This window comes from Ranitomeya variabilis, chromosome 6, assembly GCF_051348905.1.
Source record: "Ranitomeya variabilis isolate aRanVar5 chromosome 6, aRanVar5.hap1, whole genome shotgun sequence".
NCBI classification, from domain to species: domain Eukaryota; kingdom Metazoa; phylum Chordata; class Amphibia; order Anura; family Dendrobatidae; genus Ranitomeya; species Ranitomeya variabilis.
In genome coordinates, this window is record NC_135237.1 from 515,193,109 (window position 1) to 515,213,564 (window position 20,456).

The following is a 20,456-nucleotide window of genomic DNA, read 5'->3' on the forward strand; positions in this document are numbered from 1 at the left end:
CTACAAGTACTAATATATATATATATATATATATATATATATATATATATATATATACACTCACTGGCCACTTTATTAGGTACACCTGTCCAACTTCTTGTTAACACTTAATTTCTAATCAGCCAATCACATGGCGGCAACTCAGTGCATTTAGGCATGTAGACATGGTCAAGACAATCTCCTGCAGTTCAAACCGAGCATCAGTATGGGGAAGAAAGGTGATTTGAGTGCCTTTGAACGTGGCATGGTTGTTGGTGCCAGAAGGGCTGGTCTGAGTATTTCAGAAACTGCTGATCTACTGGGATTTTCACGCACAACCATCTCTAGGGTTTACAGAGAATGGTCCGAAAAAGAAAAAAAATCCAGTGAGCGGCAGTTCTGTGGGCGGAAATGCCTTGTTGATGCCAGAGGTCAGAGGAGAATGGGCAGACTGGTTCGAGCTGATAGAAAGGCAACAGTGACTCAAATCGCCACCCGTTACAACCAAGGTAGGCCTAAGAGCATCTCTGAACGCACAGTGCGTCGAACTTTGAGGCAGATGGGCTACAGCAGCAGAAGACCACACCGGGTACCACTCCTTTCAGCTAAGAACAGGAAACTGAGGCTACAATTTGTACAAGCTCATCGAAATTGGACAGTAGAAGATTGGAAAAACGTTGCTTGGTCTGATGAGTCTCGATTTCTGCTGCGACATTCGGATGGTAGGGTCAGAATTTGGCGTAAACAACATGAAAGCATGGATCCATCCTGCCTTGTATGGAGCATCTTTGGGATGTGCAGCCGACAAATCTGCGGCAACTGTGTGATGCCATCATGTCAATATGGACCAAAATCTCTGAGGAATGCTTCCAGCACCTTGTTGAATCTATGCCACGAAGAATTGAGGCAGTTCTGAAGGCAAAAGGGGGTCCAACCCGTTACTAGCATGGTGTACCTAATAAAGTGGCCGGTGAGTGTATATATATAGAAAAATCCTAATCGCCTAGCCTCCGGTCTCTGTTGTGTGCATGCTGAGGTTGTGTTGAAATCAAGATGTAAGAAGGTGGGGGCAACTCATGGGCCCTATAATGGCCACACAATCTGCCGCTAATGGTGTGCCATTGCTATTAACATCTCTTCTTGCCCAATCTCTTGCCTCTATCTCTGTTTTAAATCCATAAATTGCTTACCCATCAATCACCATCAGGCCACCTCAATCTGTTAGTAATATTTCAGATTTAAAGTCAATCAATTGTAAAGGACCAGATAACTTCTTTTCCAACTAAAATTATAATTATGGTGAAAAGAATTGAAATATTCTCATTATTCTCCAAAACAATGTTCCATTTATTAAAACACATACGGTAACTTTCTAATAAGTAAAAACATGCAGAGTAATAAACAGCCTTGTAGTCTTGTAGCGCGCCCCTTCAGGTATCGGAATGGAACTTTCAGGAGTTCAGACCTTGGAATCTTTAAAAAAATTCTAACAAGCTTTCTCAAGAGCTCAGGTTTACAGTCTCTGCAGGATTGGTAGCATCACCACGGCTTGTCTTCTTCTTCTTCTGCTTTTGGTTCATTGATATGAAAACAGCCCCAACTATTATACCTGGAAAAAAGAGAACTAGTTAAATACAGTTCTGGATTTAGGGTTTCTTGCTCATCTGACTTCTCCCAAATCACATCTATTGAGAGAAGCCAAACACGTCTAGTTGGCATATGATCGCAAATACGCAAATCACATACATCCGGTCATATGAAATCCCACTCACACCAGGGATGCCAATGAGTCGTGACAGCATGCACACTGTATGGAGTGGCGATTCGGCAGTCTACAGTCACATAGGATTACTGCGGATTTTTATCCCAAGCTTGGACAACTCCTTTACTATATATTATGTACAGTCGGTAAAATTACTTATTTTGTCCAGTTTCAGGCAACAACTTAATATTACCAGGATTTTTCCTTGAAAGGGTTGTCCATTAGTGATGAGCGAGAGTGCTCGCAACTCCTCGATATTTGATCGAGCTGGTTACTTGATCGGGTATAGCAGGTGCTTAAGCGCCATGCTCGAGTCCCCGTCACGCATGTTTTGTGGTTGTTAGAAAGCCAATAAACATGCAGGAATTGTCTGTCATATACGGTAATGCCGTAGCCATGTTGGCTATGGAGGAGTGGTCCCCCTATGACGAAGCTACATACAAAACAGCGAAACGAGCATAAGGGATTCACGGGGGCCTCGGTTCTTGGGCTGGCCTTGCCTTTGGCACTCTATATTTGGAATGTTCTGCTTATTTCCACTCTGATTTTACGTGCACTATTGCACTGTATCTGTTATGCTCCTTACATATTGTTACTATGTGGGACTGCCATCAGTGTCACTCATTTGAAGTCTGACCTAGCCTTGCATGGACGCATGTGGCTATTGGACCTACATGGATATTTATATAGGTTTCAGGCTGTTTACTGATTATATACCAGCTGCATGTGACAGCTCTGTCCATTGTCTTTGACCATTTTTTATATACTGTATGTGTGTTTAATAAAGGATTTTTTGTTAAATTTGAAACACTTTAGACTAGAAATTGTTCTCCTTTGTATATCACAGACTGTCATATGGAGTTTCTTCCAGGGTCAATTAGGATTTAGTTTTGTCCTATAATAATAATAATAATAATAATCATCTTTATTTATATAGCGCCAACATATTCCGCAGCGCTTTACAGTTTAACAGTTTCAAACACAACAGTCATAGGTAACAACGTTAACAATACAATAATAAAGCAAAATAAGACGCCCCTGCTTGTGAGAGCTTACAATCTACAATGAGGTGGGGGAGATACAAAGTACAGGTGTGTATTTACAGTGATGTATTTACAATGATGGTCCAGCCATCTTCAGGGGGTAAGGGGTGGATGGAGATAGTGAATGGGCTACACACACAAACATAAAATGACCTTGATTAGTTAACGTGGTAGGCCGCTCTGAACAAATGTGTTTTGAGGGAGTGCCTAAAACTATGCAAGTTGTGGATGGTAATAATATCTTGGGGTAGAGCATTCCAGAGGATTGGCGCAGCACGGAAGAAGTCTTGGAGTTGGGAGTGGGAGGTACGGATTAGAGCAGAGGTTAGTCGAAAGTCATTTGCAGAGCGCAGCGGTCGGCTAGACCGATAGACAGAAATGAGGGAGGAGATGTAAGGGGGTGCCGCACTGTGGAGAGCTTTGTGGGTGAGAACAAGTGCTTTGAATTGTATCCTGTAATGAATGGGCAGCCAGTGTAATGATTGGCGAAGAGCGGATGCATCTGAGTAACGATTAGCTAGATAGACAAAACTGGCTGCTGCATTAAGGATAGACTGGAGAGGGGAAAGTCGAGTAAGGGGGAGGCCAATTAATAGAACATTGCAGTAGTCCAGGCGGGAGTGGATTAGGGCGACAGTGAGGGTTTTTGTTGTCTCCATGGTGAGAAAAGGGCAGATTCTAGAGATGTTCTTTTAGGTGTAAGCGGCACGAGCGGGCAAGAGATTGTATATGGGATGTGAAGGAGAGATCGGAGTCAAACGTAACACCCAGACAGCGTGCCTGCTGCCGGGGTGTTATTATGGTGCCACCTACGGAGAGGGAAATGTCAGATTTAGGGAGGTTAGTAGATGGTGGGAGCAGAAGAAGTTCAGTTTTGGAGAGGTTGAGTTTCAGATAGAGAGAGGACATGGTGTTGGAGACTGCAGACAGACAGTCAGTGGCGTTCTGTATTACAGCGGGGGTAGGGTCAGGGAATGACATGTATAGTTGTGTGTCATCAACATAAAGATGGTACTGAAAGCCAAATCTGCTGATGGTCTGTCCAATTGGGGCTGTGTAGAGGGAGAAGAGAAGAGGGCCAAGGACTGAGCCCTGAGGTACCCCAACAGTGAGAGGAAGAGGAGATGAAGTGGAGCCAGAGAACAGAACACTGAAGGAGCGGTCAGAAAGGTAGGAGGAGAACCAGGAGAGAGCAGTGTCCTTAATGCCTAGAGACTGGAGCCTAGAGAGTAGGGAGGGTGGTCAACAGTGTCAAAAGCTGCAGAAAGGTCGAGGAGAATGAGCAGAGAGTGGTGACCGTTACATTTTGCTGTCAGAAGGTCATTGGTCACCTTGATGAGTGCAGTTTCTGTCGCATGTAGGGGGCAGAAACCGGACTGTGAAGGGTCTAGGAGGGAATGAGTGGAGAGGTAACGGGTAAAGGTACCTTCACACGAAACGACGCTGCAGCGATAGCGACAACGATGCCGATCGCTGCAGCGTCGCTGTTTGATCGCTGGAGAGCTGTCACACAGACCGCTCTCCAGCGACCAACGGTGCCGAGGTCCCCGGGTAACCAGGGTAAACATCGGGTTACTAAGCGCAGGGCCGCGCTTAGTAACCCGATGTTTACCCTGGTTACCATCGTAAAAGTAAAAAAAAAACAAACAGTACATACTCACCATCTGATGTCCGTCAGGTCCCTTGCCGTCTGCTTCCTGCTCTGACTGAGTGCCGCCGTACAGTGAGAGCAGAGCACAGCGGTGACGTCACCGCTGTGCTGTACTTTCACTTTCACTTTGCGGCGCTCAGTCAGTATGGGAAGCAGATGGCAAGGGACCTGACGGACATCAGATGGTGAGTATGTACTGTTTGGTTTTTTTTACGTTTACGCTGGTAACCAGGGTAAACATCGGGTTACTAAGCGCAGGGCCTGGACTGACCCAGACTTCTTAACCCCACCAGATGACAGAAGCTAATTCAAATGTTCCTTTTGTTTCTGGTGAATTCCTGTGTACCACTTCACACTCAAAAAAGGGTATATAGTTCATGGCTTCCTTTTCTTGTCCTCCTCCTCCTCATACACCATATCGACATGTGGCTCATGCTCCAAATTTTTTATTGGGTCATCATGCGGCCCTCGCTCATAATTTTTAGAGGGTAGAAAGGCAGCTCATGCTCCTAATTTTTAGAGGGTTATCATGCGGCCCTCACTCATAATTTTTAGAGGGTAATCAGTTGGCCCTCGCTCATAATTTTTAGAGGGTAGGCAGAGAACCCTCACACATAATTTTTAGAGGGTCATCAGGCGGCCCTCGCTCAATTTTTAGAGGGTCATCATGGGACCCTCGCTCATAATTTTCCCAGGGTGTGTATGATGCCCTCCTTCATAATTTACACAGGATGTGCATGAGGTTTACCTCTAAAATTCTCTTACATATATATATGTATACTGTGACAGATAGAGGCTACACTGTTGATTTAGAATCCAGTGGCTATAGGGGTTAAAATGGTTATAGCAGACAAGGAGTGGTTAGCTCAACCCCAGGGGATATTGGAAAAGTTGTTATTGTGTCCAGGACATCCAAGAGAAAGGTGTGTGTTAGAGAGTCACCTGTCACACTGAAATCAGACAAGCTGTATAGACCAGTTCTTCCAGGGAAGCAATTTCTGTAATCATAAAAACAATCAGGACAGCCAGGAGCATCTTTATTACCTCAAGATAGAGGTGAGAGAGCTAAAGCACCAGACTCATCCCCTCCCCACACCTCACTGCATGAGCAAGGTATAGTTCTGCTTAGGTTAATACACAGTGTATGTGAAGAGAAGTTATTTGAGAAGATATTATATATGTTATATATGTTGATGAAGCATTGCATCAAGAGAAGTGATTCTGTGTGATGGAAATAAGCTTTAATAAAACCCTATAATCAACTCCAGCTCTTAACTGTGTCATAACTGTATGGTTGTAAACCGTTACCTCCCCTCTACTTTGAAGATTTATAATTAATGGGCGCCCTGAGTAAGATTTCCCCAGGATTCCAAAAAGAACTCATGTTTCCTTTGTATTGCCCTCATATTCTGAGTGGCGCGCATGCAACAATGCTCCCTGGATGAAATGCTTTTCAGCCCTTGCACTTAGTGCATAGGCTTTATGAGTCTTGGAATTCCACTACTACAATGTTAACAGAATGAGTATAATGCCCTCCTTTGTGTCTATACAGGGTGTATCAAAGTCCCTCTTCCTACTAATTTTTTGCCATTCTTGCACTGTCTGAATAGGCTTTGTGAGTTTCAGAGCCCTCCTTCATAAATTAAACAGGTTTATCTGACCATGTCACACTTACCACATTCCCAGATAAGGTAGCAAAATGTTAAAATTACATTTACCGGTGACTACCGTTGGGTGTAATTTTATTTTAGCGCCTACTATGTCATCTACTGCATTCATAGGCGACTGAGAAATACAGTGAGCGATGGCCCAGCTATTAAGACGTGGAGCATGCATTTCTTTTTCTCTTTTTAATTTTGCCTTATATACAAGTCATTATGCAAGAAAAAATGTTTCCTAACATTTTTTCCTGTAAAATCCATTTTATCTTCAGCTTTGTTTGTTTTATTGTCATTCCGTAAAAGTGGTATAATACTCTGACAACATTGCTACTAGCAGTGACCTGGGAGTCAGAGATGTGTCCAAGCGTCTTCCCCATGCTGTTCCCATTCTATTTGAGCGCTGTTTCCATCCATTTCCGAGATTTTCGCGCCCCCCCTCCAGCCCTCCTGCTAGGGTCTTCCAGAAAAATGCTCAAGTTTCCCATTGACTTCCAATATACTTGGTACTTGAGTTTAGCCCGTCTGAGCGTCTGACAAGCTCAATTCAAGTAGCAAGCACTTCAGCTTTTTAGTGCTTGCTCATCACTATTATCCATCTAAAAAAATATGTTGTTAAGTCTGCTTAACTCAGTAAGTTATACAACTTAGTTCATGTCTAAAAGTTTCTCCAATCTTCATCTACAAGATCTGACACTATCAAGTCTTCTTAAAGGGGTTGTCCATAATTCGGAAAATCTTCTCAATCACTATGTTTCCCCCAACTAAAATAATAAAGTAATAATAGAATCCACAGCTTCACTTCTTTCGGATGTCAATTACGTCCAAAGGAGGGGAAGTGAAGTGGCCACTGATTGGCTGCAGGGATCGCGTAACATAACAGTGTCACACAAGCCCCGGGGAGCCAGTGCCAGAACCGGAGGTGAGTATAATTGTTATTATTTCACTTGTGGGAGATACAGTGGGGAAAAAAAGCATTTACTCAGCCACCAATTGTGCAAGTTAATGATGTCAATTATAGGTCTCTCTCATCTTTTTAAGTGGGAGAACTTGCACAATTGGTGTCTGACTAAATACTTTTTTCCCCACTGTATAGTGATTGAGAAAGGGTTGTCCGAGTAGTGGACAACCCTTTTAATGACTATGTTGGAGACAGGACATCATTTTCTGTGTGAACATGAGGAGTCACCAGGACCCGAACTTGTAGCTGAAGAGCCAGGTACCTTCCAGACAGGAACTATAAGTACTGTTAACAGATTTTGTTTTATCTTCAGTCCCCTCATCAATATTGCAGCAACTGGAGTCTTGACTTTACAAATGTGGTAATTATTTTTCTAGATCAGTAGGTGTCCTAGAGGTGTTATCCATTCCAATCAAACATTTTTAGAATATCCAGTGGATATGCCATAAATGTCTAAGATGGGAAACGCCTTTAGGCTGGAGTCACACATAACGTATAAAAAAAATCGGTCGGTTTTTCACGGCCGTGAATCGCACAAATGTTTCCTGAACAGTCATCCATATGTCATCCGTGTGCAGTGCGAGCATGCGATTTTCTCGCATGCGAAATGGACATATGATGGATCCATGGCCTCAAACATTCGTGAAAACATATATACAGTCTATACATATATAGAAGAGTTCAGAAATCAATATTTTTTGGAATAACCATGATTTTTAATCACAGCTTTCATGCGTCTTGGCATGCTTTCCACCAGCCTTTCACACTGCTTCTGGCACAAAAATGTAAGCAGTTCTTCTTTGTTTGATGGCTTGTGACCATCCATCATCCTCTTGATTACATTCCAGAGGTTTTCAATGGGGTTCAGGTCTGGAGATTGGACTGCCCATGACAGGGTTTTGATGTGGTGGTCTCTTAATTTTTGCCAGAGCTGTATATGTCAGTGAGACATTATATATATATATATATATATATATATATATATATATATATATATATATATATATATATCTTTATATTTCATACACAGTTAGATAACAGAATAGCCGATAATTCAATTCAGGATATGACACATGGTTTATATACAGTGTATTTTTAACCGATTAATACCTCTCCATTATTAACCAGGCTTAATGTCACCTTACAATAGCAAGGTGACATTAGCCCCTTATTACCCCATATGCCACCACTACTGGGCAGTGGGAAGAGAAAGGCTAAGTGCCGGAATAGGTGCATCTCTACAGATGCCACTTTTCTGGGGTATCTGGGGGCAGATGTTTTTAGCCGGGGGGGGGGGGCAATAACCATGGCCCCCTCTAGGCTATTAATATCTGCCCTCAGTCACTGGCATTCCCTCTCTGGTGGAGAAAATTGCGCGGGATCCCACGCCAGTTTTTTTCGTTAATTAATCATTTAATTTAACGCCTACAGCTCCAAAATTTTACACACACACACTACTAACATTATTAGTGAGGGACATATATAAATCTAACGGATATGCAATGGTTTACTGTATGTAAACCATGTGTCATATCCTGTCGGGTTCTGTAATGATTTTACAGAACCCGACAATTGAATTATCGGCTGCTATCTAACTCTCTATGAAATATAAAGATATATATATATATGTATGTCAATGACATATATATATATATATATATATATATATATCTACCTTTACTATAGGTAGACATTTATTTTATCTATTCTATTTTAACCTATCAGTGTGATTTTACATTACACCGCACTGAATTGCCGGCTTTTCTATAGGACACCCGTGAGTATTTCTCGCAAGTCACACTGATGGTCCGTGTGGTGTGCAAGTTCTTCTCGCACCCATAGACTTTCATTGGCGAGTCTCGGCCGATATACAGTGCAAATCGCAGCATCCTGTGATTGCTCTCGCACGTATAATACTGCCGAGAAGACAACGTATGATGGGAGCTGCCCCATAGATTAACATTGGTCCGAGTGCTATGCGATTTTTTATCGCATAGCACTCGTCCATATTACGCTCCAGTGTGACTCCGGCCTTAAAGGGAAGCTACCATCAGAAAATGACCTATTGTTTAAATCAAACTTAGGTGTTTCATGTAGATTTTAAACATTTTTGGTGATTTTTTTAATATCATTATCTTTAGTTTAATAAATATTTGATTTTTTTTTTGTGCCAATGGGGATTTTTTTTAGACACATACTTCCTGCCCTTTCTGGATGATTTTTCAGGAGATTACTTATCAGCAGAGGCAGGGCTATAATAACTGATAACACCTCCATAACAATGTAAAAGCTCCCCCTGCTTCCCCTCCCTTTACAATGACTTTTGCACATATTCATTTGATTCTTCAATACAAAAAATAGCGTCAGAGAATGTTCATTGCTGCTCATGTTCATGTGTTGTTTCCTGAAACTTGAAATTAGAGTCTAATAAGCCCCTGTGGCCGGTGTGAAATCAGTAAGATTTCTAATTTTTATTTTAAAAAAAATTTCAAACTGTTACATGAAAAAAAAAAACCACATTGTCAACATTATAACATTAACATTTAACATTAATATTTTAAAGAAAATACAAAAACTTGGTTTAAACAATAGGATATTTTCTGATGGTACCTTGAGTACATGGTTTTCTGCCGAATCTATGAAAAAAGGCTGTAATTGGCCAATACTAAACCGTTTTATGATTCTGATTTTACAGAAAGACAGGAAGTATTTCCTTGAGAAAAGATCATTTCCAGCATGGTCAAACGCATGACAAATCATTTAGGTAGACTAACCTATTACTGCCAGAGTGCCAAATAATATTCCAAGAGCCAATCCAATACTTGTTGTCCCAGAAATTTCTAGTGGCTCAATCTCACACTGGTTGTTAGACGTACAAGTGCAGATACGAACTGCAAAAGAAGACATGTTATCGATACAAGGTCTTAATATAACCAGGTTATCTTTCAGTGAAGCCAAATCTTGTAGCAAATGTTTAATTCTAACCTTTTATCTAAGTTATTAGCAGGAATTTTACCAGTTGTAGCGGCAGGTCAGCAGGCACCTCCAATCTCTGACATGACAACTAATTTTTGGTTATTGTGTCGATACTTCTGAAATTTTAAAACGTCCATTGTCTAGATCATAGGAATCAAAGTATTTGACACCTAATGGGTTAACTTTTATCAAGTCCAAGTGGGTGTTACAAATATTTTTCCACTGGTACCATGTACTTCTCCCTGTATGAATTGCCCAATCATAAGCCGGCACCAACACTGCAGATAATGAACATGCCCCCTATATCTTAGGTCCCTCAATGTGTGAGATGTAAAAGTTCTGATCTCCTGCTCTATTCTCCTCCTGCACTGTCAGCTCTGCTGTACTGTCCCTTCATCCACACTGCCTGTCTGGAGATGAGTCAGGAGAGGAGTTACATTTATGTCTATTTTGCTAAAGTCATTTTGCAACCACTCTGCAATGAGAGCACAATCCTGTGTGAGATGCAATTGCACCCAGCTCTGTTCTCACTCCAGAGCAATTACAAAATTGTGATTTCGACAGACATAAGTGTGAGACACCTTCAGACCAACACTGTGAGGAGATATGCAGTACAGCAGAGCTGACAGTGCTACGGGAGAAGGAGATCTGTTAAAAGGGTTTGGAATGTGACACAGCTAAACTCGGCTGCACTTTCAAATTATGCAGGAGTTTAGACCAGGCGATCGGAGCTGTATCAGTATGTCTCATATACTGAGAAACTTAAGCTATTGTGGGGAGTGTTCTTTTTCTGCTGTGTTGCTGTCTGCTTATAATTGATTAAATCATACAGAGAGAAGAAGTACACGCCTCCAGTGAAAATTATCTGATAGCTTTTGTTAAATCCAAGTGGATGTTAAGTCATTAGATGGCAAAAACTTTGATTGCTAATGTCTCCGCAATGGACAGGGGAAGTAAAAAATAAAACATTTTATTCCATATTATACTATGTGTAAAGCTTAACATGAAAATTTTGGTGAAACTTCCTCTTTAAAGACCTGAGTCATAATAGCATATATAGAAGACCAGAGCCATACTATTACAACGTTCAGAAACAAATGTTATATAGGCAATTTAACTTCCTAAATGTTGTGGTCAATATTGACTAGAGAACAGTGGGCCTTCTTCTGCAATGGCCCCAATATGCTGTGCATATTATATGTCTATCTCAGGTTTTGAAAAAGCCAATGGTTACATAATTTGTGCATTTTTTTATGTGACATTTAGGCTGCATTCACACATCTATGTGTCATGGACTGTGATCATGAATCGCCCACAGGTCTCCCTACTCGAATAGAGCAACCTTACATTCATTCATTAGGCTACCAAATTCAGGTCAGGAGACACACAGGTAGTTCATGCATCCAAGGGAGGACTGAGGCAGAAGAGGCAGATAGTTTTGCATGTAGTAGTGGGCTCCCTTTCCTCTTGTGCCATGTGCAGCTGTGCAGGTTGACTATAATATGTCCACCAATGCATACATTGCTATCTGTACTTGAACCGTCACACATGGAAGTGTGAGTTTGACCCTAGTTTGTTGAAATTATACACTACAGCACTTTGTGAAGGACACTTTGGATGGAACTCTATATCACAAATGGATTGTTTTGGTTAAACCCAACGTGTACATGTATTCCACGAGCAGTACGTTAACTGTAATAAGAATTGTGTAATGCTCCGTTTTCTCAGCTGTGACACTGCAGGACAATAAAATACTTGCTGCCATGATTCACCACAAATTACAACCGATTTTGCGAGATTTAGAAACAGAACATCTAGAACTCAGATTATTTGGGGGGAAAACTTAAACAAAAATGGACTGTCTAAAATGTAAATTCAGATTCTGGGCTAATCCAGCATCTTGCAATCTGCCATGGCATTTAAATATTGAGTATGGTATGCAAGAATAAGAGGGGTACCCCAAAAATCCTTCATGAACTGGAATTTTAAGCATAGTATCATAGGACTAATAGAAGGCATGTTGTCTAATACCTCTATAATCGCAAAATTATCAACATCTATCCCAGCTAGAGACCCCTAGCGATCTTATTTCTGTATTATATCCATGTTGCTGTAACAAAAATTAAATAATATTTAGTGTTGGAGATACGTTTTTATGACTAGATGCGATGAGTTTTGTTCGCCACTTTTGTTAGAAAAGTTCTTAAACTTAATGGGGAAGATGTGCTTATCCTGTCCGCTAATTAGACAGCATAAATAAAGCTGTCCATAGACAAGATAACTGTTGGCCAAGCTTTCATTCGGGCAGAACGTTATCTCTTCCGCCATACACAGGAGCCTATGGCAGGATGAAAAGTAAAAGGTGCTGACAGGCTACTATGGCAGCGGCTTCCTTCCCCTGAAAACAAAAGTGTCGCCCATTGAAATTTCAATTGCCCATTCCTTCTTTCTCCCTACATAATTTGCTCTATGAGAGTCAGGAGGCTCTATATACATTAGATGGTTAGAGGGTCCCGCTGAAATCAGTAGGTTCCGACAATGTTCTTCAAATGAAAACCAGCTATTAGGTGGCTTAGCACAAGAATTTTGGCACATGGCTCATTTGAGTTGGGAAAAAGTGTCTAAAACCCATGCACATGGAATGCATTCTTTTTGGAGTAAATTGTGCAGAACTTTAGTGCATTAAGTTTAATAAACATCACCCAGTGGAATTTTTTCCTTACCTGGTACAGAAACATCACTTTCCCGTGGTGGTCGTCCATTGTCCCTGATAAAGACTGGAACATAGATAGTTTGTTTTGGAAAGTCTGTATGTAGCATGGTCAGACGAGCAGACGTAGCTGTAGGAAATGTATAGAAGAACCTTTAGTCTCATATAGTACTACTCTCAAATTTTTTTTACATAACTAACATGTCTGGTTGGGAGCATTTAATAATGAATAGGACTTCTGCCTGCTCCGCAAGTCATCTCTACCTCGGTCTCCGCATAGTTACTCTGATCCTTCTCATTCAATGATTCCCCATCCTGCCTGTCTGAAAGTTTCTCTCAGTTTTGTTTCTATACTTGGCTTCTAAAAATTGTAAATTGAAGTCAAGTTGAATATTTTTTTGTGTGGTAGTCAAACCAATTGGGTTTTTTCCAGACCATTTGATGACAGGCTAAATACAAATTATGATTATTTGATGGTCTGTCAGCTAGCCAAAGAATCTCACCTTAGCTTTAGATAAAAATTGTGATTTGCTGATAAAGGGATCCCTATATTAGGTAGAAAAGGGCCTATATATTAGGGAAAAAAAGTCCTAAAAAAGATTTGTCAAAGATTTTTTTTAAATGTTTACAACCCCTGAGAAGCTATATTGGCCCAAAAGATCCTCTGATGGAACCAGGCGTTATGGGGTCAATTCATCAAGACTTACGTTTTGTACACCAGCTTTGATCCAGATTGCGTTAAAGTAAATTATGTCAAATTCATTAAGAGAGGCGCGCATTTGACGCATCCCACAGCCCGATGTGTTCAAACAGAAATATACTCTATTCATAGACTTGACCAATGTACCCCACTTTTTTGGGGTCAATTGTGGTGAATTTGTACAGCTCCTCCACAGCTAAGCTTTCCCACATTTCAAAAAGTTGGCAGAGGAGGCATAAAAAGATGTGGGTCTCAAAGTGATCGAAGAATCAAGTCATATTTGCAATATTGACTTGAGGATGAACAGTAGAAATCAGTTTTGGGGGTAAATTCAGGGACCCTAACTTTATGATGTGTCCTGTGTACAACCCTAACTTCAACGCTTTATTACCCAATTAAAAGTGGACCCAAGGACGCTGTTTTGACTCACTGCACTTTTATGCGATCTGGTTTCATGCCACTTACCATTCACATATTGAATGTTCCAATCCTTTGCTGTAGTTTGATTACCACCAAGACGAAATTTCAGTGCAATCCCCCAAGCAGGTCGATCATCATCTGTACCGCTAAATTCAAATGACTCTGGTTTTGTTAATGGATAACAGAAAAAGATATCTCCAAAATAATCCTTGGCCAATCGAGGACTATTGTCATTGACATCATTCAGGTACAAGTAGAAACTTACTTGTGACCTCATTTTTGAATTTTCTGTTAAAAACATAAATGTATAAAGAGTTAATTATCTGTGATCTGACTTAAAATGGGAAGATTTACTTTATAGAGGATATGCCGTGCAGTTGCGTCCTTCCATAGCTTTACTATTCACTCAACATGTTCCCATGTGGTTGGTGCGAGATGACCAGCTTTGAAAATAACCATAATTTTGTGATTGGAAGTTATTCATGCTAGCTGTGTCTATGTGGGTCACAAGGGTGGACACATGTGTAAATGGTCACTAGGTCCTGGTCCTACATCTAATGGCTCTTAGGACCAAATGGGTTCGATCTGCTTTTTCCATCATTCCCATAAACTTCAGTGAAGGGACCCTGCTAATGTACTTAAGCATGAACATCTCTTGGTTTTGATCTGTTTGGACAATGCATCCATGGTCTGGGACTCTCGGCAACCATGCACAAGTACTTGGCACAGTTCATTGGTGCAACCTGTGCACCCGTAAAGGACCTAAGGGGTTAGTGGGCACTTTTCCACCTCCAAAGCGGGAGGAATTGTGCATTTTTATGAACTATTGGACTGAAAAGGACCCATTTTCTGTTCTTATACAGGGGTCCTCATCTGTTTATGTCCACTCCTGGCACAGTTGATGCTGGGGAAGGTTTAGGAGAGTCTCTTGGATTTTTCTCCAGTAACTTATAAACTAGTCCAATCCCCAAATCTCAGTTTCGATACGGAAATTATTAAGTCATTAAACCCCAGCTGTATAATGAAGGCCAATGGTTTAGTGGCTCAAAACCCTTTAATGAATCTATAGGGGCATTTCTCTCCATGAACCACATGTGTTAGAGGGGCTACATATATAAATATAATCTTGTCAATCTCATATTACATATACAATGATCATGAAGTCTTGCATGGGGCTTACTTGATTCTGTAGCAACTACTTCCACTCTATATTGGTCGGCCCGTTCACGATCCAAATGGGCATTGGTGTAGATATCTCCAGTTTCTTTATTAATTCGCAGCCAATTAAATGTATTTTCTCTCAGTTCAAACCTGGTGAGAAATGTTGAAATGCAATGTGAGCGTACCAAATGTTATGTAAGTAAAGAAGGTCATGGTTGTCCCCAAAAAATTTGGCAATAATACATGTTCTAAAAAGAAACTATGAAAAGTCAGGACAGATTCTTATACCAATGGTTAGTAGAAGAGCAAACTATGGCCACTAGTTGCCTGGAGTCAGTGCCAACCAAGCTTTTCTTAAAGATAGCCACAGTTCTCATATATAAACTCGTTAACTACAGTAGTAAGATCATTTTTAATTTGTGCTTGTTCTTTCCATATTTCTGCTCTGTTTTAGGATACATAGTGCCAGAACTCACAAATGATGGCAAGTATTGACACCTGACAAACCCCCTTATAAAAACTCAACACGGCGAGTTGAGTTAATGCCAAAGACCTCAATTTTTGTCTCATCTGACCACAGCACCTTCTCCCAATCACTCACAGAATCATCCAGGTGTTCATTGGCAAACTTCAGACGGGCCTGCACATGTGCCTTCTTGAGCAGGGGGACCTTGCGGGCGCTGCAGTATTTTAAACCTTTACGGCGTAATGTGTTACCAATGGTTTTCTTAGTGACTGTGGTCCTGGTGCCTTGAGATCAATAACAAATTCTCCCCATGTAGTTTTAGGCTGATCTCTCACCTTCCTCATGATCAAGGATACTCCACGAGGTGAGATTTTGCATGGTGCCCCAGATCGATGTCGATTGACAGTCATTTTGTATTTCTTGCATTTGCTTACTATTGCACCAACAGTTGTCGCCTTCTTACCCTTCTTCTTACTTATGGTTTTGTAGCCCATTCCAGCTTTGTGCAGGTCTATGATCTTGTCCCTGACATCCTCCTAAAGTTCTTTGGTCTTGCCCATGTTGTAGATGTTAGAGTCTGACTGATTAATTGAGTCTGTGGACAGGAGTCTTTTATAAAGGTGACTATGTAAGACAGCTGTCTTTAATGCACGTAACGAGGTGATTAGGAGCGTCTACCTAGCCTGTAGGAGCCAGAACTCTTAATGGTTGGTAGGGGATCAAATACTTATTTCTCACTGCAAAATGCAAATAAATTTATATAATTTATACAATGTGATTTTCTGGATTTTATTTTTGATATTCTATCTCTCAATGTTAAAATTAGCCTACCCTTAAAATTATAGACTGTTCATGTCTTTGTCAGTGAGCAAACTTACAAAGTCAGCAAGGGATCAAATAATTATTTCTTTCTCTGTATCTGGAACATTTAAGTCATATTATTAGGATATGCCATAAATGGCAGATACAGTCGATGTTATTGCCACATTCTTGCTCGGCAAATTTTCAGCAATCTCAGAGAAATTGTCAGAAAAAGATGCATTATCAGCCACCTTCTCCATTCCATAAGTGCACAGTGTGGGGCCTCATTGTTGAGATAAGTGGGGGCCTACCAAAGGGACTTCAATTATTGGGCATTCATGCAATGTCTATCAACATGCCATGACAGTCTGAGATTAAAGGCTGAGTCACACATAATGATATCGTTAACGATATCGTTGCAACGTCACGCTTTTGGTGACGTAGCAACGATCCCCGCTAATGATCTCGTTATGTGTGACAGCGACCAACGATCAGGCCCCTGCTGGGAGATCGTTAGTCGATGGGAATGATCAGGACCATTTTTTGGTCGCTGATCACCCGCTGTCATCACTGGATCGGCGTGTGTGACGCCGATCCAGCGATGTGTTCACGTGTAACCAGGGTAAATATCGGGTTACTAAGCGCAGGGCCGCGCTTAGTACCCCGATATTTACCCTGGTTACCATTGTAAAAGTTAAAAAAAAAAACAGTACATACTCACATTCTGATGTCTGTCACGTCCCCCGACATCCACAGGGTTAAAACTGCTTTCGGCAAGAGCGCTGCTATAATGCACGCGCTGCTGCCGAGAGCTTCCCTGCACTGAATGTGTCAGCGCCGGCCGTAAAGCAGAGCACAGCGGTGACGTCACCGCTGTTACTGCCGGCGCTGACACATTCAGTGCAGGGAATCTCTCGGCAGCAGCGCGTGCATATTAGCAGCGCTCCTGCCGAAAGCAGTTTTAACCCTGTGGACGCCGGGGGACGTGACAGACATCAGAATGTGAGTATGTACTGTTTTTTTTTTTACTTTTACAATGGTAACCAGGGTAAATATCGGGTTACTAAGCGCGGCCCTGCACTTAGTAACCCGATGTTTACCCTGGTTACCCGGGTGCTGCAGGGGGACTTCGGCATCGTTGAAGACAGTTTCAACGATGCCGAAGTCGTTCCCCTGATCGTTGGTCGCTGGAGAGAGCTGTCTGTGTGACAGCTCCCCAGCGACCACACAACGACTTACCAACGATCACGGCCAGGTCGTATCGCTGGTCGTGATCGTTGGTAAGTCGTTTAGTGTAAAGGTACCTTAAGAAATTCTTGCATTTTAGGCAGAATCTGCAAATGGGGCTCAAGGCAGATATGAACAGAGCCTAAGAAACTCAACCAGGTCTTTCTATTTTATACTTTTATGACAGATTTGTTGAGCTAATACTTGAACACAAATCTCAGTAGACATAAAGTTGTGACATTATATTCTGTGTACTGCTAATTTGGTGTATATTCATTGTTTATGGCGCTAATGGAGAAAACCAAGCACTGTTCCTGGCTATTTCTGGTAGCCCCATTGAAAATTAGTGGAGTTGAGGCTGAGAATGCACGCCTCTGCTCCATTCAAGTTGGGAATGCAGAGCTCCATTCTCTTGATCGCGTGATGTTCCTAGTGGCCGCAATCCCAGTGATCAGTAAGTTAAACACTATTCTAAGAACAGGGGATAGCTTGTTTTTTTGGGAAATCCTTTATTACAGCATTTACTAACTATGTATTTGCTTTCCTGCTTTCTACTGAGAGGGGATATAAGGGTATGTGCAGACGATCAGTAAACGGTACGGGTTGGACGCTGCGTACTTGTGTAGCATCCAACCCGCAGCATCCAGATGTTACAGTATAGTGGACTGGATATCAAGAAAAATCCTATGCCCACTATGCGTTCAGAGATGCCCGTGGCTCACCCTCGGAGAACTGACATATGGCTTCTTTCTCCAGACTGCAGCATGTCTATTTCTCTTGCGGAGCCTCTAGTCTCCACAAGAGAAATTTCACCCATACAATGTATTGGACTCGGTGAATCCACACGGTTCAGTGAACACATGCAGAATCACCTACGTTCAATAGATGGCAGCACTTTGGACCCAGCGGACATGTGGAGCGCCCGCCAGGACCGTGGGGTACTCGGCACCGGGTTCGTTGGTTCTTAGGGGTTGTCACAGCAGCAGTAACCCGGTCCGTGGCCCTGGGCATCCAATAAAAAGTGATGTAAAGGGGAATAAAGTTTATTGGGGATTAGTTTGTGACGCCACCCATGGTGTTCGGCAATAAGAAGATGGCTGCGATTCAGGTACAATGGGGCAGTTGGTGATGCAGCTGAGATCTTACAGTTCTCCATGGGTAGAGATAGGCCCCAGGGCAGTTAAAGCGTTAAAGTCAATGATGAGCTGTTGTAGTGCATGGCAGATGACGCAACAAATAATTCTGAGGACACAGCAGGGTGCAGTTGTCACGTTTTACTCACAGTCTCCAGATTACAATCACCAGCCGAGTGCTGTGTCCTCTGAGCCAGTGGTCCAGCCAGCTCAAAGGTAATTTGGGGAGCACTTTTCCAGGACCCCCTTCTTGTGTACCTTTCTCAGCCGCTTTCCTGGGCTGGCTCTTGCCCTTCCTGCCCTGCGACTCACGCACAGTATCCCAAGCCAGCAGCCTCGGATCTGTCGGGCGACGTACTCCTAGTCCCCTTGATCCTATGTGGCCGCCTTTTCAGCGAATGTGTGCGGATTTGGCTATGGCACATACAGATACCACAGCCTCCGGTTTGCTAGCTGAGTCCTACAGTCTCTCCACTAGTCTGGGTCCGGTCCCCTACTGCGACTTGGTCCCTCCACCAGACTACTTTCGACGTGGATTAAGGCGCCATGGGTGTATTTTTCACTTCCCTGGTTCCTAGGACCCCTTCTTACTTTAGGAGCTTCTCTCCTCACCTCTGTACTCCTCTCATACTGACTGACTCTCTTCCAGAATCTTCCTGACTCCTCCTACTCACACTATCTCCACCTCACTCCCGTTTCCATGACAAAACTTCACTTCAGACTGTCACTCTACCTACAGGTCTCCTTCCTCCACCCACAACCTTTATCTAGTCTCCCCCCAGCCTGAAATAGGGCCCTCCTTAAATAGGGTCCGCCCAGATCCCCTGGCCTGGAGTGGTTGGCTGCTAGCATGTGGGTACCAGGTAGTGTCCCCTCCTTACCTCTGGCTGAGGTGCAGTACCTCTGTGGCGACTGGACCCTCAGGGGCGCCACACATGCGATATACGTCCAAAGCAGTGCCACTTCCAGATCGCGGGCACATAACCTAGTTGTATCTAGTCTTGACAATGCTCTATAAAGTAAATACATTTGCACCTGTAAAATGTTTTCTGATGCTTTGTTACAATGGGGCTGATTTACAATGCTATAACATGTAGTAGAGATCTGGTTTAGGAAGAATTTAGATGTCAGCGTATCATTGTATGACATCAGAAAGATGTGAAAAAAGAGTGGACCCTCTGGGTCACGGCACTGAGGCTCCAACGGATGAGCGAACCTGGGAACAACCCTTATACAGGGACTGTGAGGAGCAGGCCCGAGGGAGTCCGATGCCGCAACAGCTGGAACCAAGAGGGATGGCTCAGGAGAGAAAAATCACAGGACAGGGTAACAGCGATGCTAGTGTGAGAGAGGAAACAGGAATACAAGCACTGCCAAATAAACAGGACAGAACAGGGAACGGGCCAGAAGCACGTATGGAATGCACACGATAATCAGGTGCCGCCTGTTGTGAATTAGACTTTTTGGCTCCCTCTTGTGGTTACTAGTGATATGACTCTGGGATTTTCTTCCCTCAGTTTGTACCCAGCTGGGTCGTTACTTCAGGGGTGTTGCTATATAAACCTCCTGGAACCTTAGTCCAGTGCCTGGCATCGTTGTAATCAGACACATTCTGTTTGCTCCTATCTGCTGGTCCTGGTTCGTGCAAAATTAAGCTAAGTCCTGCTTCTTTGTTTTTTGGGTTATTTGCTTGCTCTCATTTTTGTCCAGCTTGTACTAAATGTGATTCCTGATCTTGCTGGAAGCTCTAGGGGGCTGGTGTTCTCCCCCCGGGCCGTTAGACGGTTCGGGGGTTCTTGAATTTCCAG

General features: G+C 42.5%; 1 protein-coding gene across 1 annotated transcript in view; it reads right to left on the minus strand.

The window, feature by feature from the left end:
* Nucleotides 1-1,302: 1,302 nt before the first annotated feature.
* CDH17 (cadherin 17) overlaps nucleotides 1,303-20,456 on the minus strand; it is an 86,886-nt gene continuing 67,732 nt past the window's right edge. Inside the window, exons 13-17 of the mRNA XM_077270965.1 lie at nucleotides 15,041-15,171; nucleotides 13,906-14,148; nucleotides 12,754-12,870; nucleotides 9,829-9,945; nucleotides 1,303-1,588 (exon numbers count right to left, since the gene is read on the minus strand). Coding sequence (XP_077127080.1) covers nucleotides 1,479-1,588; nucleotides 9,829-9,945; nucleotides 12,754-12,870; nucleotides 13,906-14,148; nucleotides 15,041-15,171 — 718 coding nt within the window. The 3' untranslated portion in view covers nucleotides 1,303-1,478. The remainder of the gene's footprint in view (nucleotides 1,589-9,828; nucleotides 9,946-12,753; nucleotides 12,871-13,905; nucleotides 14,149-15,040; nucleotides 15,172-20,456) is intronic.